General features: G+C 36.0%; 1 protein-coding gene across 1 annotated transcript in view; it reads right to left on the minus strand.

Moving 5' to 3' along the window:
• MAN1A1 (mannosidase alpha class 1A member 1) overlaps positions 1–26,282 on the minus strand; it is a 143,608-nt gene that overhangs the window by 38,816 nt on the left and 78,510 nt on the right. The window contains exon 5 of the mRNA XM_017829492.1: positions 21,085–21,179. Within this exon, the coding sequence (XP_017684981.1) occupies positions 21,085–21,179 (95 nt within the window). The remainder of the gene's footprint in view (positions 1–21,084; positions 21,180–26,282) is intronic.

Here is a 26,282-nt window from a genome sequence, read left to right on the forward strand (position 1 = left end):
AAGATTCAAAGGACCAAAGCAAGGATGGCAAGTGTCAGCTATATGAAACTTCTCAGCCACTAATTCCCACTTTTCCACTTCATAGCACTAATTTTTCAATACCCTAAATAGTCCTAATCTCAATCTCAGTAATTTTAAATATATTAGCATCACCTTGTTTATACAGTTCATATTCATTCCTTACCATCAGATGATAAAATTAAAAAGCGGGTTTAATCTTTTACTTCTCTGAACTCAATTAGCTTGTATTAGCTTCTCATGGCATGAAAATATTTTATATGGGTTCACAGTCATTTAAGTCAAAAAGTCTATCAAAGCATCTAGTCACATTTTTTGTGCTCGATATTACCTGCGGTGCCATCAAACATTTGAATCATAGAATCAAAATCATTACACTAACTGCATGGCTCCATTATTAAAAATAAGGGGCTGACAAGTTGCAAAGGTCTGTTTCAAGCAGTTTTATAGCTACCATTCATTGTAAGGAGACTACGTCAAAGGCTTGCTGACTGACAGTCAATTATTTCTCCTTCTAATACAAGCTGTTGGATCAACAGTGGTTTCAAATACTGGACGGCTTGTCACAAGACTTGCAGCTGTGATATTCATCTGATATTAACATTAACTTACAAATGCTGTAAATTACACTTGCATATGCATTTACAGATACGTGGATCAATCTAAACATGTACAATACAGAGACACCACTGTTGTCAAGGGAAACCTCTCTTCAGTATCTGCTTTCACAGATGCTGTGACAGCTGTATGAAACTACTGAAATGGCATTTTGGTTCACTGAAAGGGACAGCTTCTCCACATAAAAAATACTGAAGTAGCCTTTTTCAGACTAGTGTTGTTAAAGACATAATCTGTTTTGACAAATGCTTTAAGAAAAGTATAAATGTCCCCTTTTTCCAGTCTGCTTCAATCTCCTTATTCCTCTTTACCCATACATTGCTGTGTCATATAAATCCATTTGTTCCAGGATCAGATAAACATTTGTTTTTCTCAGTGCCAGTCACTAAGGGCTTGATCCTTACTCACAGCCAACTGAAAGACTCCTGGTGGCTTCAACAGGTAGTGATTGAGCATTAAAATCCTGTAACTCTCATTAAACCTGTTGCAGAGACGACAAGTTAATATGAATATGGGGATACCCTGCAGCTAGATTGAAACACCCGTATCACAGTATAAATCATTTCTGCTAACACCATTCAGATTTGGGAACTGAGACCTGCTTCTCTTTCTGGAAATCAGTTAATACAATGCAAAAGAAGGACTCTGGTTTCTAGTTTCTTTCCCCAGCAAATGACACATTTACTTATGCCCAGTTTTATCCTTCAATGCCTATTAGCTATATAAAGGTCAAGATTGAAATCAATTATTTTAAAGAAGCACTTATTTACATACAATTTACATATTTTTTCCTACTTTATAGATTTATGGAAGATACCTATTATTCAGTACAATTCAGGCAATTTAACTACAAAGAGCCATCCTTATTTTTTTCAAATGACATTAGTTTCAGGCATATCACTAGGCTAGAGAAGATATACATGCTATTTATCAGTTTCTGATTCTGAATGTTATGCTTGTGCTCCCTGTTCAATAAACACTAAATTTTATTTTATTGATTCACATATTTATAGATGAATCAAATCCCTCATTGTTTGTGTCATCAAGAAAAATAAACCAATGCCTAAAATATGATCAAATTCATTAACTAAGGTATGATAAAGAATATTTCCTACTGTGTAGCGGGAAAAAAAAAAAGGCGACAAATGACACATAATCTAATACACATCTGATTTTCACCTGAGGAAATAAACCTATTCCACTTTTCTGGTAAGTCTCAATTATCAGTTATTCAATTGTGTTCCACCAAACCCCGAACTTCACTATCAATCAACTATTACTTCAAACAACAAATACTTTTTACACAGCTGCTGCTCATACTATAGATGAGCTATTTACAATAAACCAATGATGCTGATTATCTCAAATGGTGAGGTACAGCACAATACAGCTTAATTCCCAGATTTGCACTAAAAATTATGACCCAGGACAGTCTGATTTCACCATAAAGAGAAGAAAAAGAAAAGGACAAACATTACCTCGAAAACTCAGTAAAGTCAGATTATGCAAGACTCTTTTAAACAAAAAGTAATTTTGTTCCATAATCTTTTTTTCAGGAATCCATGTATTAAATTATGATACAAGGACTTTACTTCAGTGAATATCCTGAAGAAGGAAAGGAGTTTTCCATCCAATTACCTAACAATTCAATAGAGCTGCAAAAGGCTGAAGGGCATTTGCTACCTTGGCAGAGCAGAAAAATGAGAAGTACCAAACATTTCTTCTAAAAGTACTTTAAAATGTAATCACAATCCATGCACTAATACTCATGACCACACTGAAGATATTCCTTGGAGGATTCTGTAAACCAGGTTATCGGATAATAAAGGACCTAGCATGAAGTAGTCAAATAAGCTTTTCTTAACAATAATGGGATTTTAATCAATAAAAAGAAAATAATATAATAAAGGATGAAGTGAAATCAGGATGAAGGGATTACTATTTAAAATAATAGAACAATAAAAAGGCTCAGAAAACCCCACACACTTCTGGAATCCTGCTGGAGACAGTATATGTACTGTTTGTTCTTGCACCAGCATACAATGTTTCATTAACCATGCTGAAAAAGCTGCTGCATATTAAACAATGCACACAGAGAAAGTACCTTACTATTTTTCTTTTATAAATTATCAATGAGAACAATGATGCTATAGTTTTATAAAGCATTTAAGAAAATCAGGCTTCTGTCCCAATTTCAGCAAAACACTTGGTCAAAGGTTTTAAGTGTTGTTTGTAATCTTTCTTTGCTTTTAATGGCTTTAGTGCAAGAATCACTATTTTACGCTTTTTTATTTTCTGCCTTTTTTACTTTTTTTCTTTTTTGTATTCCCTGGTGTAGACTGGAATAATATAACATGGAATATTTTGCAAGGACTGTCATGTAAGAAGCACCATATCTGTTCTTCAACTACAATTCCATGTCTGGAATGGAGTATATTCTGGATAGATATGGCATACTAGTTAGCTTTTCTGAAACTTTTGAAAGATAATGTCAGTCAAAATAAGTACTTTTGGTAAGGTGCACAATTGTCTTTTTAGTACCAGAGAGACTTTGAACTCAAAAGCCATCAAAATAAACTATTTTAGGTCTCTTAAAATAGAATAGGTCTACTTTATTAAAAGTATTTATTTCTTGTCTCGTTATATTACATATTTTGGAGTTTAAGAGCAACACCCTGGCCCAAGTCAAAATGATCAGAGTAAATAAAAAAAATTGAGATGACTCCCTTTTCTGACTCCCATCTCTTTCAGGTAGGTAGAATTCCACAGGGTGTCTTCAAGGGCCAGCAACCAGAGTCCAAATTTTCTGTGATGTGTAGGTGAATGCAGGGATAGAATACAAGCTCTCTTCTCCTCCCTAACAAGCAAGCATGAAGAACCATCTCTGCTACAGCTGCAGTCCCTGTGGACAGTAACAGGTCTTTGTCTAATCCTCTAAAGTACCCAAGACATGTTTAGTCAATTCATGACTGATTAACAACAAACTAATCTGGCTTGCAAACAAAATGCTATACAATCACAAAGGATTATAAAGGGAAAAGAGGAAAAAGTAAGCTGGTTGTTTACTTCAAAGAGGCTCAAGAGATATGGAAACATAGTCTCCCATATCAGAGAATCAAGTACTGATATGGTATAGAATAATACAAAAATACATTAAAGTGATAGTGATGCCACAGTTCTGACCAACGTTTGTTTTCTCTTTCTGTTGTGCTTGAGTGAGAGGAAATAAACAGAATGCTGAGTGAATACCAGAGCTGCTCTGAGAAGACAAGCATTTTGCTGGCTCAGTAAAATGGAATGTGTATGGAAAAGAGCTCTGGAGTATTCATGAGACTACTACCTAGGATTAGAATATTCTATAGAAGCATCCCCACGAGCTTGGAGAAGCAGGTCTGGGAAAGAAGATTTTAGAAATGAGCAGGCTATACGGGGAAATGCAAACAAGGCATGTCATGGGGTGCATGATGTGACTTAAATGTAAACTGAGGAATGAGGGTGATGTAAGGCCTATGTTATTCACTCACGGAAAGGCCTTCCTTGATCTGCATCCAACACCGGATGTCAACTACATTTCAAGAAAGACAGGAAAAAAATTTAGAAAGCTTAGAGAAGAGTAAAAAGAACTCCCAGGAACACAAATGGCAGGATTGAGAGGAGAGTCATCTTGTCAACAGTCATGATTAAGCATGTCAATTAAGCAAGTCTTCCAACACATAAAAGGGGATAAATCTTTCACCGAAATACTGAAGTATTTAAGTTTCAAAATAAAAAGTACACACAATAACGCTCAAAGAAACCTCTCAAGAGTGAAGACACGGAAGCATTGGAATAAACTCCCTCGGAAAAGCAAGGAATCCCCATGTTGCAGTTCTTGAAGAAATGGCTAGACAAACATCCGCTTGTGATAACTTAGATGGTACTTGGGTGTCCAGTATTGAAACATATGGATTGATGACAGGATTTCTGTCTTATTTTGTTTGTTTAAATCATTCCTGAATCATCCCAAAAACATCTGATAAAGCAATACAAAACTAAATCATACATTCTTGAGGAAATAAGTTTGTTTAAAAATAGTAATAAAGATTTTACAGCATCCCATTCCTGTGCATTACAGGAGGAGGGAAGCAAGTAAAGCCCATAAGGAGTCTTTTCGAAATTTTTAAGGTATGCCTTATCAAAGCATCTGTGATATGTCATTCAGAAGAAACAGTATATCATGCAAAAACTGGACAGTTCAGACTTCATTAAGTGGAGAAAAAGAAGCAAGTTTGAACCATTGTCTAAAGTTTACTTACTCAAAAGCAGGCTTGTGAACTAGTACTACTCATGAAAATCTCAGATGCTAGTAAACTTTAACCATACAATAGGCTGAATACCAAATCGACAGATTTAAGCCATCAAAGACTGGCTCAAAAGCTATTAGCCATTAAAACAGTGCTGACAAACTTAGTTAAGCAAAACTCAATTAATTTACAAAAAGAATTCTGGGTAGAAGATAGCAAAAATAGCTTAATTATGGCCTCAGTAGAATATTATGACATGATGCAAAATGACGTTGCTGAAAGACTGCCTGTTAGAAAACATTCATTTGAAAAGAATTAAAATCAAAATTATATAGTTTTAAAATCTTTTTTGCTCCAATAAATTTGATTACCTAGAGAGGATGCTGTATGACACAAAATGGACAACCTGAAAGGTCAACCAGAAAGACTGTCAAACTTGCTGCACCAACCACAATTTGCTGGCATGTATTTAAAACACATAAGCCTCTCCAAGGCAAAGTACTGAATCAAGACGTTTACATTAATGGGCCTTTGACTAATACTCAGTTTTCTTATACTAAACAGAAACTGCACAACATGAGCACCATTACAAGATATATAGCATATGGATACCATTAAGGCTCAATTATAATGAGTACTTGCTCATTTATTTCTCTAAGCAGTACTGCAATGAATGTAGCAGCAGTTTCACAGGTGTCAGCTGGAAATAGTAGCCTTTCATTTAACTTGCTGAAAGACTGGTCCCTCCTATTAACTTCCTCCTAAAGATGTGTCAGTGTTATAACAATAAAAATGTCATTTTAACATGAAGTTTAAACCAATGAAGGCAAATTTCTGGAACAAACTACTCAGATGTCTTGCTAGCCTCTTTTTATTTCCTTCTCAATAGGTCTCAAACTACCTTATCATTATACAAGTCTCATTTTGTCTTTACTCTCTGCTATATGGATTCCTACAGCGACATCCATGGATCTATGGCATTTACTGCTGGGGTTTTATTACTGCTTGTTGGTGAGCAGCAGATTGTCTAATACAGAGCAACAGACTATTCTGGTAAGTCTTTTAAAATTACACTCAGTTATACCATATCCTCTAAGCCAAGTCTACTCTGTTAGGTTATGGTGTACTACAATGAGCAAGGTCTGCTCATTAAAAAGAAGGAAAAACAATGACAGTCAGATTTTAATGTGAGATTAAAGCGAGAACACAATTTATTTTGGATGTTGGTTAGGTGCATCCACCTAACTCAACACTTAGATAAGAGTCCACACCAGCCCACTGGTTGGACTGGTCAAGAAGTCAGGTTGAGTGTTTTCTGCAACATAAAGACATGCTAGTGAGCTGTTACTCTTCCCTGCCCTTAAAAAATTCAGCCTGTAATGAGTTAAATGTTAGCCAGAGCAGAACACGATCATGAAGGTATTGCTTACTGGGTTATTCCTTCTTAAGGTTGACTTGCCAGGCATTAGATCTCTGCTATAGTTATTCCAAATTATATGGCAATATTAGGGAAAAAACAGCATAGTCAGCCTATACAACATCAAATAATCACCCTAACACTGGCAGGCTCCAATAGCAAAAGGAACACTTGCATCAAATGCTCACTGAGCTGTAACATTGATATGATAATGACAAACAGTTATTTTGAAAGCATACAGGATATTTAGCATCAACTCAATGCAAAACAGCATAGAGAAAACAGCAGATAGAGATTCTTTGGTAATCTGTGTTTCTCCTGATGGAAGACTTTAGCATCTTCTTTTACAGTTTCTTTCTCAAGGTGAATATCATGTTCGCCATCATAATAGAAACTCAAAGATATGACAAAGGATCAGTTTTCAAAGTTATATGTATATGCAATTCATCAGCAATCAAGAGATTAAAAAAAAAAAGCTAAAAGTTTTCCTTAAAAAAAAAAAGAATACATTAAAAGTCAAACTATCTGTCTAAACTGGACAGAAAGATTGTGCAGTTTACATTCCATACCTCTTAATGCTACGAGGAAAAACTTCAGATAGCTACAAAAAGCCCTGAGTCATTCACATACATGACCGAATTTGGTTTTGGAGGAACTCTTGGTCTTTACTACTTATGTCAGTTCTACAACCATCCATTTTATTAGCACAGCTAATGTGTTACAGCACTGGATATCATTTAAGGTTATATTTTATCCTGCATATCTACAAACTAATTCTTTAATGTGTACTCTTTGTCAGTAATAATATCTTGTAGTACATGAAAGCACAAAAAAAAGTCCAGCTGATCTAACTGAAAGTTACAGTGTGATCAAACTGATTTACAGTACTGGAGTGCCTAATCCACCACAGAATGACTTCAAAGAATACATAAGACACTTTAAAAAAAATCTTTCTCCAACCAGCTGCATGTCATGTAACTACTCTTATTTTGCCATGTGCAAACCGAGCTTTATTACTGGAAATGTTCACGAAAATTGTGTTACAGTGGTAACTGCAAAGAAAATAGTTATCAAATGTCTAGTTATTAGAGAACAGTCAAATCTTTTCATTTCTGCTCAAAATCTTTGATTTGTCTGGCTTTGCTCAGATCAAAAAGCTGGATCAAAAGACATAGAAGGCTTTGCTTTGCTTAGCTATCTAAGACCAAGTTTGTGACCCCGACATGTTCTGAGAACAAGCAGGTCAATGGTGCCAAGCAAATATCCACTTTTAGGTACTTTCATGTTTATCCCATAAACCACAACACAGCAAGAGGAAAGACTGGGAGAAACACTTCAGAAGTTCATCTCCTGAGCTGAACTAACCTGTTAATGAAGACACTCGTATTGATTCCTTGATCTTAATTATTCAAAAGCCCTTAGGCATAACATACCCACCATTCACCTATGAGTAAGATCAGACTGATTTAAACTCTAGCTAATGCTTTCTTTTAAAGGAAGAAAGAACCAAGGGAGCTGAACCACATGTCTGAGAAGTAAAAAACCTCAGTCTAATTCTCCTCCAGCTGAAAAGTTTCAAACCCATGACTGTTAAATTCCTGGAGAGTGTTTTAAGTACTAGGCAAGAAACTGTTCTGGAAAATGCTGTCCATCTTTTCTTTTGTTGAGATTGTGTCACAAAACAACTGAAAGGACAGATTCACTGGACTGAAAACTCATGGATTTTGGTCTCCTAGAACACCTTCTCTAATGCATTCTTAATGAAAACTTAAACAGCAACAACAAAATCCCTAAAACAAGACAAGCAAACTCCCCACAAGTCTTATGTAAATAAAGCAGGTTGTTTTAACTATCTGTTCACTGACAATATAAGGATAATGAATGGTTTTAGACAGTTTTCAGCATTTGATCTATAGATGTTCTGTGCTTTTTCCTCTTTAATTGTTAAAAATAAGACTAAATACAAACCTTATTGACAAGATTACAATACTTTGTCCACCTGAGTATTTTAGCAATTAGATTTGATAGTAGCAAAACCAGGCAGCCTGCTAAAGAGCATTTTCTATTATCAATTCCACTGCTAGGATCTGAGTTGTAGTTTTTGTTCAGTACCATTTGATTTCCTACTAGACTAGAGGCACTGAGCATGGGGTGATCCACAGTAACCTTCACGCCTCAAAAAGAAGGCAAAAAGGGCACAAATACTCTCTCCCCCACCCCTCAAGTCACCTTGTCACGCTAATTAAATACACCTAGGTAATTTCTACTGCGTTTCTGAAAAGCATTTAGGGACAGGTTATGAAAAATGCAAACTAGTATGACCATTACAGTAACTGCATTAGTTAAATTTATTAATTTGTCAAAATTAAGTCAATAAGAGTTTTAGTAACACTATTATATTACTTGATTAGTTTTGAAAGTGATTATCCTAAGAACTCTATTTAATTGGAATCATCTCAATTTACAGGATACATTAAATCCTCGGTAGCATTTTAAGATGATTCAACATATGCAGGTCAATTACCAGTAATTACTGTTTTATACAACTGCTTCAGAAGAAACTTCAGTACAACACTGGAAAAGAATAAAAGGGGATTCTAAAAAATACAACTGAATCCCAATTCTGAAAGATACAACTGAACTTCAGCACACATTATTATGGTAAAAGGCTCTATATAATATCTAAGTTGTTAAAACTGTTCTGAAATGGTAAAGATTATAAAAATCTGAGCTAATATTAAAGAACAGTTGTCTACCTTAAAATGGATGATGATAATTTGTTAGGACTGCCAAATTACTGAATTGCACTAACTGCACTCATGCCCAGCTGCACATTAATTACCAGATTAGAAAGTTATAATTAATTTTCTTAATATCACTACACTGCTTTTCTTCCTTGAGTTAATAAAAACAGATTGCAATCAATCTTTGTTAATTCATGCTGCAGAACAGAACTGCCATAGCTATTTCTATATGCGAAAAACACCACATGCATAGTTCTTGGGGTAATACTCTGCCTAGAAACTCTATCTTCTGACATTTTAATGAAGTGTTGTAATAGGGCAAATAAATTATAAATTATAATTTGACTTAGTATAACTAGCAGAAAAACTACATAAGCTTAAAAATGAATTTTTAAAGAATCTTCTTAATTACCAAATTTAGAAGTGGGTAGTATATTTCAACATATTTTGAACTGGAAAAGAGGGTTTACTCATAGTTGCATTGTTGAAAGCCTTCACTGCTTTTAAAATTTCTTCATCAGCTGACTTTGTCATTAGAAACCACCAAAAGTGCTTCATACTTGTCTGGCCTTTCCAGAGCACATAGTGCAAGACATTTTAAGAACTAGAAAATGAAAACAACTTTACAGAGATACAGACAAAAGTACATCACAGCTCTCATCAGGAGCATTCAGTTACAAATACAGCCAAGATAATTAATGCAGCATTCAAGCAGCATACATTTTTCTGTGTCCATATCTGCATTAGTATAAAAAGGTGATTTTATAAGATGGAAAGGTTTATTCAAGGGTTGTCATGTGAAGAAAGGAGAAATGAGTAAAATCAATGCACCTTTTTTTCATTTTCCATTATGCCTGAAAGCTGTTTAATTTCTCCAGCCTCATTACTGTTTAAATTTTTTTTTCTCTCCTCACTTTCCTTCCTTTGTAAAAGATAAGAATGAGTATAGAAACATAAGAATTATGACATCATGGCTTCCAAAAAGTGCTAACCTATTCTATTTTGATCTAATAGAAGTCTTCATATGGTCAAGCTTAGGTGTCGGAATGGGAAGAGTGAATGTCAGTAACAAATGAAGACTGAAAATATTTTTAGTTTGGGTGTTTGTGGTTTTTTAATGTTTCTAAAATCTTCCGGGATATGGTAAAGAACAAGCAGTTTTGTATTTGCGAAAGACTGGAGATAAAGGATTTTAAAAGAATATATAGCCCTCAGTAGCAAAGCCAAGCATAAGTCTTTTGTTATATATCTCTTCTCCCAAACCTCCCTAAAGAAGCCCAATTTGCCTTACACTGCTAAATGTTATAAATATGTTTTTTATATATGTAAAACATCTATATGCGTGTGTTGATGCATACACACACACAGCCCCCGTCTACCCCACAGTGTATACCAAAATACACATAAACTTGATTATCACTCTTTCCGGAATATTTAAGTACTTCAATATATTTAAGACCTTGATGAACAATGTAGTAGATGATAATACTCTAGAGAAGTAGCATTTATGGATCAACTCTTCCATAAAGCATCATACCTTAAAGCAGCATCTCTAGTTTGGGGTACTGCAGAGAGGCAGAGAAGCAGATCAACTAGATGACCTCAAGAACGTGAGGGACAGAAGGACGGAAGGAGGTAAAGAAGGAAGGATGGAAGGACAGATGGAAGAGACGAAGGGAAGAAACTGAAAAGCACAGCCCAGAGGTCGCAGAAGACATACGTGGGACAATACCCAGTACAGTTCTCAAATATTAATTTTCACAAGCTATGAAAACGAAAAATCTGAAAAAAGACTCAGAGAAGCAACCCACAGATTGGGAAAACACGATGCATCCAGGATTCAGATACTTTTTATGTGGGGCAAAAATTACAGAATCACAGTAGAGAAAACTTCTACCAGGGGTGAAAATGATCACTGCTGTCCTTCTCCTCCAAAATAAATATGGATTAGAAGAGGGCAGCAAGCACGGAAGAGGAAGTAGCAGAATTAGAAAATACATAAAGTAGAGCAGGATCAAAGACAGATTGCAAAAGTTTTGATTTACAGAAAACGCACCACTAAAACGCATTGGATGATCTCAGAATTGTAATAAAAACTTGCAAGTAGATTAAGCATTCAATTAAGGTCTGGATGTTTAAGAGACACTATGAGAAACAGTGTAGCTGTTTTCCAACCTAAAACCATTTTGTTACATTTATCATCACCTAGATAACTAAAAGTAACAAGCACAGCACTACAGGTATCATTTAATGCTGAGATTATTGTTTAAAAACAATTATGCATGAAGTGTGTATATATCTCAACACATGAAGCTAGTCATAAAGCTGAGAAAGTCCAAGTTACGATCAGCAATTATGGAAGTAAAGAAGAAAATAATCCTTCCATTATTTTAAGATTTCTGAAAAGAAAGCAAACTCTGCAGTTCTCACCTAATGCTAAACATAACTAAACAATTAACAAATAACAAAGTTTTGTTTCTGTTAAAATCTAAGGCAAAAATTAAATCTGCATGAATATTATTCTGATATAATAGACTGATTTCTAGGGGAAAAAACCCCTATTATATGCTGATTTGTTACTATAAGGCCAATCTAAAAAATTAAATGGGAAACTGTACTGCAAGAGTATCCAATGTATCCATGTAAATGGATATGCCATGACTTTCAGAAGAACAAAAGATGTCATAAGCAGTTATGACTAGTCAGCTTAAAAGACGCATAACACACCCCCATTAGCACTGGCACTATGAAACCGAAAAATACAAAATTCAAGTTTCACAGTAATAATAGGATTATGAAATGCTATAAAGAGAAGCTGAAAATTTAGATAAGTAAAACTGTTATTTGTGATAAACATGATGCATTGGAATTGTATCAGTTACAGGCAGGGTCTCAGCTGTCCAGCTGCAAGGTTATAGTTTAGAGGAAGTTACGGAGAAAGCCTCTCATATCAGCAGTAACGAGAAACCATAAAATGATGAATAAAGATTTACCAATACATACATAAATCTATGTGTTTATCTGTAATAAAAGATGTACTTCAAGAAGTATTGCAGGGAATTGCTTTTTTTCAGTGAGGAAAAAATGCAGTATTCTGTGAAGATATGAGCAGAATCTGTTCTTAGTAATGATTTCTGAAAAAATGTAGTTAACAACACTTGTTCCCGCTCATCATTTTAGGACAGTAAGAATACAGAGTAACTACAAACATCAGCTATTTAAACTACTGCTTATTTTAGAACCTAAAATAGTCCTTATTTTCAATACTAAAGGAAAACCTTGTTTCTCCAGTCCTGTAATGCTGAACCTTTATACCAACAATTTACTCAAAGTACAGTGTTTTTATCTACTAATGTAGATCATAAAGACGTACTTTTATATTTTGAAATTATTATTTTTAAGAATGACCTGCTCAATCTGAGAATTTAGCCAGGTAGATGTTTCAAAGTAATTTTGGCTAAAATACACAGGCAAAGCACACTGTAAATGACCCCTCTCCCCTTCTTGCAGGCAGAGTCCTGCAAATGTACATACATTGTATCAAATACATTAAGTGAACAATTTGTAAGTGCCTTTATAATTTGCCAGTTAGAAAATTCTTAGGTGGAACAATCCTAACAACAACTATCATTTTCAGGTGATGTGTTTTCCTGAAATTACTTGAGTTGTGGTGGAAGTGACTGAAAAGTAGTTGCGCTCATTTTATTTATTTAATGACACCTGAAACCTGTAGGAATTGATTCCCTTCCCTCTGAAAGAAGCCTCTTCCAACAGTTACATTTTGTCTATTATAAGATTATAATTTACTCTTATATTATAATTTATTATAATTTTTATCTATACAGATTAATCTGTAAAGATTAAAATTAGGACATACACGATACAAACAATTGAAAGGGAAATGACCTTCAACCAGTGCAAAGATTACTTTGCCTAAACTCAGGTGTTGGTGTTCCCAGCACAGTCAATAGGGCCAAGAAAAGCAGCTCAGCAGGCTAGGCATTGGATACTTGATTTCAGGGAAGGAAGGATAACTGCTCCTCAAGCTACTTCATAGTGCCTTTGCAGTGTGTCTCAGTGTAGTGGAAACATGTTCCAGCTGCAACGGAGTCTCAACCGGCACATCTTTACAAACAACTCCAATATGTTTGGCAATTCAGTGCTAAGAGTTCCCTTGCAACTCCTAGGCAACAGGAAGGTATGGTCCAGGTGCAAGAGATCTTTGGAAGAGATAGCGAGGAGGGGGAGGTTAGCACCCTCTCAAGGAAACGTTTGCTGGCGGGGAAAAGCGTTAATGTGGGAAGGAATTTGTTCTCATGCAGGATGCTGTGTATGTTCTCTTTCTGTCTGCTGAGAGATAACTCCCTTGCTACAAGTGATAAAATTCTCACAGACATGCCCAGAGGCTCCTGCAGGGGGTCCAGGCAGGCCATAAAGCACAGCAGGAGAACATAGCCTGGGCTTTTACTGCACATGCAAAAGGTGTTAAACAATACCAAAACGGGTTTCTGTTTTCGCTTTCTTGGCCAACTGTATCTATCACTTAGATGTATTGCAGTGTTCTCAGCAGTTAAAATTAATTTTCTTCAAAACTTTTGCCACAGCCTGGTGTCTGGGGTTACCTGTGTGCCTATCAATCCTTACATATGGCATACAAATAACTCCTAAGTATCCTACGGTGATAACAGCAGTTATCCAGCTAAAGCAAGAGTACAAGCAACACCAACATCCATATACTAATTTATAAAATTCTATTTTCAATATTTGCAATTTCAAAATCTTGCAGGCAGATTTCTTTAGGGAGCAAGAATGGTTTTAACTCTCAGGAAGCAAATTGAGGACCTGATGCAACTTTCCCACCTTATGTCATTGCATTTTGATGAGGGACTGCTTAATTTACAACCAGACTAGCAGCAAATTTGCCATACCTGCTTGGTACTTGCCATCTATTGGTATATAGGTGACTCGGGTGAACTTCCTATCCTGATTTCTAGAGCAAAACACAAAATATTTCAACTTGCCTATCCTAACTCAAATCCCTCCCTGTTTCCAGAGCAGAAACATTAATATCTTCTTCACAAATAACACACACACATAAAAGCCATTTCCCATTTTTTTAAACCACCAAGACAAAATGTTATGATAGCTGTGGAAGGCTTTCATACCCTGAAAACTGTCTGCTGAGGAGGGGGGCAAGACCTATGAAGTGAAGACCTAGAGCCTCCTGCTCTAACCAGTTGGCTTCTGTGGGGCTGTTTGGCACAAGGTTTGTTTTGTTTTTTAGAAGAACATTACCTATTGTTAGCACCACAGAGATCTATAAAGTGATTGCAATTGTACATTTTATACTGAGGAATCACATTACTAATACTCACACAGGATTTTACACAGATAAACAGTATGATAATTATGAACTTGTAAGTATTTATACTCATTTCACATTGCACTAATAAACTGTGGGAAAGACTTAGTATTTAAACTTAGAATTTGGAACTAGAATCTCTTTCTTTTGCCTATAAAGAAGGCACTTCAACTGAGAAGGATATTTTGCAATAGTAATAATAGGTCCCAAATCCTTCCTGTGTTATTGCCAGAGGGCAGCCTCCCACACAGATTCTGCATTACAATATTGAATTGAAAATGGTATTTGAGTAATACAGCCTATCATTAAGGGCTATCATAAAAATAACATTTTTTCTTAGTTCTTTTTCTTCCTTGCCAAACTGCTATGTTCCTTGAACTTTCTCATGGAATTTTTATGATATTATTATAAATGAGACTTTTTTTACATTGCCTAATGACAAATCAGACATCACCACAGGTCAAATATACTGACTATTGAACATAAAGGTCCCTTCCAACCCAGCTGATTTTACGATTCTATGATCCTATGATAAAGCACTATGCAATGCTGGCTACTCATTTCAGATGAGGCAAAGATATGGCAAGGAATCTTTTAACTTTAGTGTTCTAACAAGTCCTAAACCAATGAAATTTCTCAGCAGATGACATATAACATGGTGATATCAAAATGCCCCAAACACTAAACTATTTTTCTAGGTTTTTTTGCATTCAATACTGACTCAAGAAATGTAAACTTGCTTATGAATCATACAATTAACTGAAATGTCTGTGCTGAAAAATGTACCCTTTGCTGAAATCATTCTTGTCACTAGTTACTTATAAATTAGGATGAAATTAATTTCCTCAACTCAAGATGTTAGTTCTTTCAATTACTTGTGTACGGTCTTCTTCAGTCAGTGGAAAGAGATCAGTATCTCTGGACGGCAGATCATTCTATGCCCAAACATATGCTTGACACCAGACAAATAATTTTTAGAGAGGTAAAGTTCAGCTAGGGTTTAGCTCTTTGCATCCAGTGCTAATACAAATCCACACCACGATCCAAATGCCTGAAGGCAAAAGTCTGCTTTCAATTGGTTGTTTTTTCTACAGGGGAAATCTCAGTGTTTAACTCAATATCCAAATCCTTTTTGTTATTACCACCACTCTATTACATTAGTGGAGCCGTTTGCCAAAACCACACATAAAAAGCCTTTATAAACCATGTCGGCTACCTTTAACTTTTTTTCTTATGTATTTTTGATTTCTTCCTCTAACATTATGCCAAAATTACACAGAAGGGATAAAATTAAAGATTTCAAGATTTCATCTAAACACAACTTCTGCAAGGTCCTACAATAACAAATTATGCAGACAATGTAAGTTTTTCCTCCCTAAACTTGCTTTAAAAAACAGGTTTATTTTTGCTAAAGACAGTCAAATTTGAAGAATAAGCCTTTATTTAACCCTGTAGTCTTAGTCTTTTTTTTTTTTTTTTAATTTAATTTAGACACTGGAGTTAACAGGGCAAACCAGAAAAATTAAATTATCCATCCTGGTTGAATTTCTGCAAGAAATGGCTTGTTGCATCACTAGGACAAGTAAAAGCATGAACTGTTAATTATTTTAAAGAATATAGTATCATTCAAGCAACTTGCAACAGATTTTGCAAAATAATGCAACAATCACATTTCAGGTATTTTGTGACGATGTAAGTGGGAGAATTAAGCTGTCCAAAAAGGTTGACTGAATTTACATGATTGGATCCATTCTTTGTTACATTTTCAAACTTTTAAGATTCCTTTACAAACTATAAAGGTAAATACTCCTAAGTGCATTGATTACGTTTTGGAAAATGTCCCAAAACTCAAAGAGAACCATTCTGTTATATGCTAAAATCTTACCTTAGGAATACCAGAGTTTTTCTAACGAGGTAGCACACTAAAGACATTTTGAAGACCTCAAGTGTTGTTGGTACATGAGACCTCAAACACATTTTGAATTTGGGAATTACTCTGAAACTTTAAGATATTTTCAAGCAAGTTCTGTTGTCTGAAGACCAAAATTTCATACCTCAGTGCTTGGTTTATTGACCACATTTCCAGTGAGCTGGAAGGTGCTGAGAGAGAAGCTCCTTTAAATGTCTACAGCCTAAACCACTGCTGGTAGTCTGAAGTACCAGAAGAAGTACCCGATAGTGTGAAGTATCGAAATGAGTACTCCATAAGAGAACATCACCTGTGTCTGTGTTATCCTGGCAAATGCTGTGGCATTTTACCATAAAAGCCCTCACCAAAACAGCTCTCCAAGGCAAGCCAAAGATGGTGGGGAGAACCATCCTACTCGGCAGTACTGTCATGGAACAGGAATCCTAGCTGGCGGCAAAAATTAATTCAAAATAAAAAACTATGGGTGTATTTTTTCTTGCTATATTCTTTTTTCCTAGTGATGTGAGACAAAAAGCTCTTTTTGAAGCTATGAGTGTATCTTGTACTGAATCCACACAGCAGCTACAAGGGCCCAGTAGCTGCAATAAACTTTTGTTCAAACTTTGAAAACTGCGACGCCTGGAAAAGCCCGTGGCCCAAATTAAATATTCTGTACAAAATGCAGTATTTTATTTATTATTATTATTAATAATTAATATAATAACAACAACAATAATAATAAAGTCAAAAGGGGACCTTGTTAAAAATCATGCTGACAATATCCCAGTGGTATGTATTGCAGCTTTGTCACTTCCAACCTCAGTTACCTACAAATGAGTAACTACTTTGTGAAAACAATTTAGCAAGGCCTCTGCTGTCTCACTTCAAAAAATATGTTATATTGAATTGAACTATGGTCTGCTTTTAATGTACAATCAATGTTAATGTGTGAAAGGCAAAGAACCCTTACCTGACATCAGGTACAGTAAGCATTTTACATTTATGTTGAGTAAATCTTACCACACCCTGGGGTTTGATTTAAATAAAAATTAATCACATATTTCAAACTTCTCCTTTTTAGTTTCTGTTAAGCTTCTTTGCTCTGACCCACTCCAACCACCCCTCAAAGCTTTTCCTCTTATACAACACTTCCCATGGTTGCTGTAGCTATAAATGTTTACATAATTCAGCTTTGTCACTGAGACAGAGGAACAGGCATGGTATACCCCTTGCATACCGTGATAGCCTTAGATACTTAGATACCATTTTCAGTTTGTTCTCTTTCCAGAAATAAAAATATTATTTACTCCAGTTGAAAACTTTTTCATTAAGGTAAGGCATAACTATTTTTCAAAGTTTCAGATGCACTTAAAGGTTATATGCTACACTGATTCTTCATAAAAAGGCAGGCACCTTAATGCTTAACAGTATTGCTACATCATAGCGCAAAACACAAAATAAATAACCTTATAAAAACTATGCAACTGGTCAATGTATAAAGAGCAAACATTTTACAGAAAATACATTCTTTCACATAAGAATGCTTATTAGCAAGTAGTAATGTGGTCTTATTGGAAAAATAGTGACTAGAACTCAGATACAGGTTTGCTTTTAAAGGGGGGAAAAGTGTCATGAAGGCACAATTTCCACATAAAAGAAAAAAAAATGCACAGCATCTTATATTAAGTTAATTCCTGATCGATCCAACAGAATAACATCAGTCTGGGTTCTTCTCTGTATTTCACAGCTGGGCATCATCCCATAAACCCAAGCCCTGAACAGCTTCCCTTTTAATAGTTACAGAGATAAAAATAAATAGATACATTAAAAAGAGTACTTGATCCTGCAAACTTGATGCAAGGCTGAGTATTTGTTAAGCTTACTTAACTCCCTAAGAAAGTTATAATTTCAGGTTTTTTTATTTCTATAAATCTGAGAGGTAAATTATGGAAAGACACAAGCATTCCAATTGTTCAGTTATAAATTACTTGAAGTTTTTAGAGAGAAAGGGAAATGACAATTTTAGCATGGAGAAGCCCAATTATCACAGCTGACTGAGAAGAAAAATATAGGATCACGAACTAGCGGTGTTCCGAGAAACTCTTACAGTTGGTGTTTTAGAAGTATTGAAGACAAAATATCTAAACAAAGGATCGTGTGAGGGAGGAAAATAAATAAGCAAATAAATAAGTAAAAGTGGCTTTGCCAGCTTGTGTTTCTTATTCCCAAGAATAAGACTCAAACCTGTCTGTCAACTCACTACTGCTTTAAACACTTCTCTGTCTGCAGCCTCTCTTTGTACCAGGATTTTTAGCCAGAACAGTCAGTATGTGCTATATAACCCTGGTTACTTAAATAAAAGGAGCTTCAAATTCCTGCAGTACAAGCAGAAGTGAAAAATAGATGCTGCAGATGAAGATACAGAGCAATACTGAGAACATCAGAAACAAGGAACTGCAACTGAAACTTTAGAAAGAAAGAAAAGGAAATCCCAGTACAAACAACCAATCTAATTACTTAAAATGTACTTTAGAGACCAAAGGAAATTTTACAAGCAAACACACTCAAGAATTGGCAAGTAATTTTAGCTGTAGGATAGTACAATGAACTTTTTATTATATTTGATAATTAGGATTCCACAAATAAAACAGTAAGTGTCCTATGGTCACGAAGCAGTGAGGAAAGAAGTAAGATGAAGAAAAACAATGGAGAAGATAAAAAGAAAAAGACTTCAGCCTTTGGTATGTAAGCACATATATATGTTAGACAAAAGTGCACATATATGTTTACACACAGGGGCATGCAAGCAGAGAACAAGTCTGGCTATAATGATGAAGGACGAGCAGAGAAAACAAACTATTTCGTGAAGAACATTTGCACAGTGAAATAAATATCCAGCTCATCTGTTAATCCAAAAATAGTAATTTAAAAATAACCACTGACACCCATAATCTATTGTGAGGGTTTTCCAATTTGAAGCGTAAATCAAAATAAAATCAAGTAAAATACTAATCAAAAATGAGGCGTATTAGATCTGTAATATATGCAGGCTTCAGTGGCTTAGCATTTCCTAAGCCTGGATGACAGCACATTTGTTTACTCACAGTATTATGGAAGAGTCATCTACTGAAGGTCAAACCTAGGCAGATGTGGAAGGATTCAGAATGAATAACCAAGAACCCACCATTTAATGTAAATTTTTCTGCCACAGCAAAAGATATTATTTCAGCACAGATCCTCTTCCACTTTTATGCCAGATAAGAAACGAATCCCTTTTGCATTACCACCTTGCAGTGTTTGTGGCTGACATCTGTAGTGCCCTATAGCAGTTGTTGTGAGAAAGTAGGAATAAAACCATAAAGATCTATCACACAATTTGAGCTATATGCAAAAATTGATTTATTTAGTAGTTAAGCAGGGATTTAGATAAAAGACAAATTTTTAGCCTGAATACTTTAAACACATTTACATATACTATGTAGAGCAAGGTACTGTTGTGTTGCAATTTCAAACGTATGCTAGCATTTTGTATTCAGAAGTTTTTCTAACAGCTTACAAATAACCAACACACCTCAAGCTGTTGTACTATTGAACTTGTGAAGAACTCATTAAAGCCTGTTGAGAAGAAATTATTAGAATGCATGTAATTAACCAAAGTCCAAGAATCATCACCAGGCAGCAGTTAATCAGCCCCTTCAATGACAAAAAAGTTCAGGATTTGCTAATTACCTCCTGCTCCTGCACACGGACGTGCTTTTTTTGTCTTCTACCTCACTGCTGTTTGAAAGGAAGGTGGAAGAAAAGCCTGTCTGAACTGACATGCCAGGGGTTTCTGCAGGACTGCCTCTGAGCAGTTTACTGTGTAGCCTGAAGCAAACACAGCCAATCAAGCAACATGTCAATGTATGTCCCAGTGTGGGGAAAGGTGTGCTTATAAACACAGATCAAGAACAGTGGAAGATGCTGACTGCCAAGGAGGGAACCACGCAAAAAAACCACACCACCAACACATGCACATGTGAAATTCTTCCTGATTGACTTTCTTGTGACGAGTGATGCTGGGGTTTATTTGCAATATGAAGAAAGCTGAGGTGTCCTTACGAATACACAAATACACCCCACAGGTGTAACTTTCAATATTCTTCCCCACTCAGTGCAAAGAAAGAATTTTCTTTACCAGCATGGCATCACAGCTAGCAGTCCTGAGATGGACCAAGGAATTGCTGACATGTCTGGAGGCAAGAGTGATTTCAGGAAAGCATGCATCTCCTACAGCAAACACACAGCTGCCTTCAAACCACAACTGCCCAAAGCAAAAGTACTCCTTGGGAGAAGGTACAAAACAGTGAGTCACTTGTAGCAGGTATTACTCTTGTTTCTCAGTATGAAGGACGTGCTGATGGTGCATTTGAGAACAGATAAAAATCAAGTGGATAGAAAACTTATCCTTTCAGAGTAGCACATGCCCTTTTGCTCTTACCTTACCTAAAACAACTGTAAAAGCAATTAAGGACCTCAGTGATGAACAACATGTTAACTGACAAAAACGCAGCCAGTTGTGAGATGAATAAATATATTTCTATGTGTATTCTTGTGTATCCACTTAAATTTCCCAATTTAAATTGTAGAACCAAAAAAGACAAAAACTGTACAGCAATTGTAATAATTCTGTGGTAAAGATGGGTTCAACATAATTTTTATATGTTCTAGTCACCAAAAAACAGTTGTTTTACCTCTTGATGTTAAGCAATGCCCAAGGTATCCCAGTGGGAGTGTTGAAAGCAGGTAGCAATTTCTCTCCAAGCTCCACTGCCTTTTTTCGGAAAACCTGAAAGTTAAGAAGAAACCAAGTGTTGGAAAATGCATTGGTGCTCCAACTAAATTAATTTAAATAATACCATTATTGAGCATATGGTACAAGCCACCTCAGCACAACGAAGCATTCCTGCTCTTTTAGAATGACCTCAAAGGAACAAAGCAGCACGACATGTTTTCCATTGCAGCTGGTAACAAGAGAACTCACATAGCAGGATCACACAGTGACAATGCCCAGATAACCAGCCTCTGCCATGACCCCGCCAAACCAGAGCCATGAGTGCAGCCAGACCTGCTCTGGATGTTGCAGAGCAGCTTACACGCTCCCGGTTGCCCCTGTCAGGTACGCCGAGGTCAGGGTGGGTGGGGGCCCTGAGCCAGGCACGCTGCTGCGTCCAGGCTTGCTCGCTGGCAGCTCCCTGCCCCGAGCAACACCTCCTGCTGGAGCGGTGGGGACACAGACGCAGAAAAGCCGCCTTTGCTTTCCGTGAGGTTTATTAACAGCGGCTCAGCAGGCTGTGGGAGCCGGGGCTGCATCACCATGTACCTGCTGTATTGGCAATCTGCTGCACGGGCAATCTGTGGCAAAAACACCGCCACCCCCCCCACCGAATAAAAAAATAATTTTGCAGCACTACAGTCTTTATGGACTCAGCTGGCTTATGCCCAGATAGTGTCAATGCCACAATTAATCAAAAAATTAGAATATACCCCTGCAGACAACTGAGACTTAACTGATATTTAGCATCTAAAGAGTTTCAGCTTTCATTTTAAAAACATGAAGTAAAAGGAACCCAAATGCTTAACATATGCCCACAAGAATGATAAACAACAAGAGAAACTTTGATGAGTTAAAAAGCTGAAACAAAGAGGATTTTGCTTTCCTTCAACTGCCAGCTCAGCTCAGGTTACACTAATCTGATTTTTTGAGAACTGAGTGCTCTACTAAGAGAGTTTTTAATTAGAAGCAATATTGTTCCAACTTAAATATAGAAATCTATTTAGTGATTTCAATATGATGATGTTTAAGGCCTATTTCCTTGGAATTACACTGGGATCTTGCGCAACACTGAAAGGGATTATCCCAGGTGTAGTAGCCAAAATAGCAAAGTGACCTTCACTGTTCTCTCTTTCTAATAATGGTTCCTTTCAATTAATTTTTTCTTCTCAGACATATTTATGATGAATTTATATTTATTTATGTATTAGAAATCAGCTTGTACATCCGATGCATCCTGTGGTGTAGCCATGCATATGTGAATACATAAAGACATTTGCTGATCAAAACAAGGTAATGAAGAAGTTTCTTTCCACACATATAAAATACAATTCATAAAATCCCAGTTCCTAAAAGCCACATTGAATAAAGGTTTTCTACTATTGAAAATTTGTCATCAGGAGTGAATATAAAACTCTGGGATAATCATGTTACCATAAAGAAGCTCTAAACTATCCCAGTCCAAGGTCTCTTCATATGATACATATCTCAAGATAAGGAATTCTAGTACAAGATATTTTGAGGGCGGTAAGTAATTTCAAGCCAAATTATGGCTGAAGTCAGAAAATTTTCTCAAGTAGATTGCATATGAGTGCTGGGAGAAACTTGGAGCAAAGCAGCGGGGAAAACAATTTGCTTGGAAATCGCTTCATAATCCATGATATTTTTAACTTCCCAGTTTACCAGTTGTGTGCATTCTGATGAGAATTAGTTATGGATTTGTGATCTTTATCCAGCACACAATTCAGTCTCCCCAAGGGTTAAAACCTTGAGGAACACTCAACAACAGTTGGTGCAGAACAATTACCTCTTAGCAGATTTCCTTGGGAGGAGCAAGAGACAGTAACCCACTATGAGAACACAAGCTTTCCCCTCGTTTTACTACACAGCCACATTTTTCACCTTGGTCTGTTGAAGCCAAACCTAGCCTTTAGTTTTTTAGCACAAGAGAGACCTCCCTCAGCCTTTCACAACATACCGTGAGATCAGCTCATCAGCCTAGTTTAGCACCTCTGCCCTGAAACATTGGAATATTGACAGGAGAGTGGTTATGATGATCCTCCTAAGAAATGGACACACCAGGACCCAGAACTTCTGTAGAAGAACCTGCTGCACAGCATAAAACTCTACCTTTTCCTGTATGCTAGTGATTTTCCTTCCCCTTCCAAAGTTAAAAATAAAAGTCAACTATGGACATTATCCAATTTTATCTCTAAGGCTAATTTAACATGGCTGAACAACTGACTGCCAAATCACTATCTATTAAGTAGAACAGTACAGACAAGAATGACAAGAATACAACACCACTCTGAATGACTGAACACAATAAATAGTAGCTTCATGCAGTAAAATTATACTCTTTCAGCAAGGGTAAAAGGGGGAAGATTAATAAAGGAACCACTTTATTTCTCAATTTGCAGCTTTAACAGTTAAAGAAAAAATAGGCAAAGCAGGTGCTGCAATTATTGTACACCATCCACAACATTCACGCTATTTTTCTTTTGCAGAAACTTCTAGTATTGGACAAGAAATAAATATTGTACAGGACAAGGTTTTTTGTTTGTTTGTTTTTTGATAATAGAAGTAAATAAACAACAGAAACTTCTACTTCTTATCTCCACTTCTGACATGAATTTCAACTTTTTGCCAAGCCCTGATTTTCATTCATTAAAGTCAGCACTGTGGTAAGCACAAATGGTAACAGCTGTGCTGAGAAGCACAAAGCAAAGGCAGAAATGACAGAGCACAAAAATGAGAGACATTATATAATAAAGGAAAATATCTACAGTAAATTTCCCATTCCAGTAGTTATCTTTAGAGCCTCAAGAACCTTTCCTGGCTTTTCCTCACGAATGGTGAGCCAGCAATAATGAACGATTACTTAGACGAAGTATTCCAATTGGATCAGACCTGGCAGAAGCTTTCACCGTCCCATGCCTGAACCCACCCTTCACCCCACATTTAGTTTAAATATTTACCTACGAGTCTAAAAGTCTATAAACCTCTCACAAGGTCTCCATCACTTTCTTCAGTGCTCTATCATATCTAGACTGCATACTCTGTAAAGAAAAGGGAGTGTGGAGTTATTTACCTGACGTGTCGGCAGTCCCTTTATCAGGTGATGCACAGAGTAAGCCACACTGTCATCAATCCCTTCTTTTAAACTGAGGATTCAGATGAAAGTACTCCAACTACCCTTAAAAAGCAGCAAAACCACTAAAAATTTCACTGATATTTAAGTCAGCTAGATGCCATAACATAACAAAGAAAATTATTCTGAGTAAAGCGTTGTGATTCAGGAAAGAAAATGATCATTGAAACCAGTCAGAAATACATGATCAGTATGTAACAATATAAAGTTGGGCAGGATATGAAATACTTTCTCAAGCATTTCCCTCTAACCTAATTTTTGCCAGGCTTTGGATGTAAAATAATTCTGTTTTTAAACTCTAAAGCATTACTAACATTTTTAAAAGGTATAATACTGATTCTCACCGTGTAAAATGGACTCCTCCATGAAATTAGTGTGAATTCCTCTGTAGCCCTATTCAAAATTAGCACTGAAGTCCTACTCAATATTAGCACTAAAGCAAGTTAAATACTTCCTATAATCATAAATAGATTATATAGAAGACAGAGTTACAACATTTTCAATCACAATCTCTGTTTATATCAGTAGGCTGTGAAATGTTAAATGTAAAATGAGCTCAGGGTTAATAAAGCAGCACCTTCATTGTCCTTTGAGTTACCAACCTGGAGTGCCTTACAGACACAAAAGTCACTCCAACCATCACCATTACTCCAAGCCAGAAATTCTTTGAACAACATTTGAGTAAACACTAATACCAAAACACAAAATCCACCTCATTGCTGCATGCAGTTACCGTCTGTTCATTCCACAGGCAATGAACATACCAAGCAAGGGAAAAACCCCATCATATTCTCACTCATTAGATATTCTTAATTATTTTTTAAATACATATAAGTATTTTTGTTCTTAGTAAGAGAGAATAAACTAACTAATAGTTCATACATCTAGAACTGCAATGCTCATGTTAGAACACCCAATGCCACAATCAATCAGATCTTGCAGACTCTCCCATCCATTAATAAATCTTATTAGGGAAAATAGCGTTCCCACAGAGAAATGAGAATGTGCCTGCAAAGATGCAACTGCAGGGCTAAGACCAGACCTGTCATCTGGTGAGCACTGGCTTTAATTATAGTGCAAGAATGTTATCTCCTCTGGATAAACAAAAATGTTTCCTCTGGCTGGAATGACAAATCCCTTTGAAAATGTTAGATTACCTCATTGTAGATTTAATTGCTGTTGCTAATCAGGAAGAAAAGAAAACATAGGAAACGAGAAATATCTTAGAATTGTGTATGAGGCATGTCTAATTAAAAAAGAGCATAACATGGTACAGTATCATAAATTAAACAACAGTCAGAATTCTGCTTTAAAAAGTCCTCTATACAAAGGAAACTAGAAGTAAAAATTTAACACCAAAGCAAATAATACTATTTTTAATTTTTTTTCAATTGACAAAGACATTTTCTGAACATTTCTATTTCTGTCAAATTAAGCATTTCTTATTTTTGTTTTTATATTTACAGATAGAAACTGACAAGCCACTAAGTAAGATTTATTACTTTCTTTCCTGTACTCGACTGCCTTTCCCAGTAGGGTAAGGAATGAATATTTCAGTGCAGAAGCAGAAAACGAGAGCAGACAAATGAACAGGGACAGGCCGCTTTGCTGCTCTTCAGAACACTGAATAGAAATCCTTCCAGCGTAACAAATGTTGATTTGGGTTCAAAGTGATCTGCTAACAAAATAAATCTCTCAGAAGAGCTTATTACAATACCTTCTTTACTGAAAGACGATTCAGTATTTTTGCTATATTTACATGTGTTTTACTTTTACAATGAAAGATTAGAAATGCTACAAAAATTGTGGTACTCCACCTGACATACTATAATACTTGAAACAGTGGAAGTTTAATTCTGCCACTATTTGCAATACCTAGTGATACCACACCTAAGTGCTATATTACTTGAAACCTTTTCCTTTAATACATTTTCTGTGTTTATGACACCTGGGTAAGTTACCCAGAA

This window comes from Lepidothrix coronata, unplaced genomic scaffold (genome assembly GCF_001604755.1).
Source record: "Lepidothrix coronata isolate B3197 unplaced genomic scaffold, Lepidothrix_coronata-1.0 Scaffold5, whole genome shotgun sequence".
Lineage (NCBI taxonomy): Eukaryota > Metazoa > Chordata > Aves > Passeriformes > Pipridae > Lepidothrix > Lepidothrix coronata.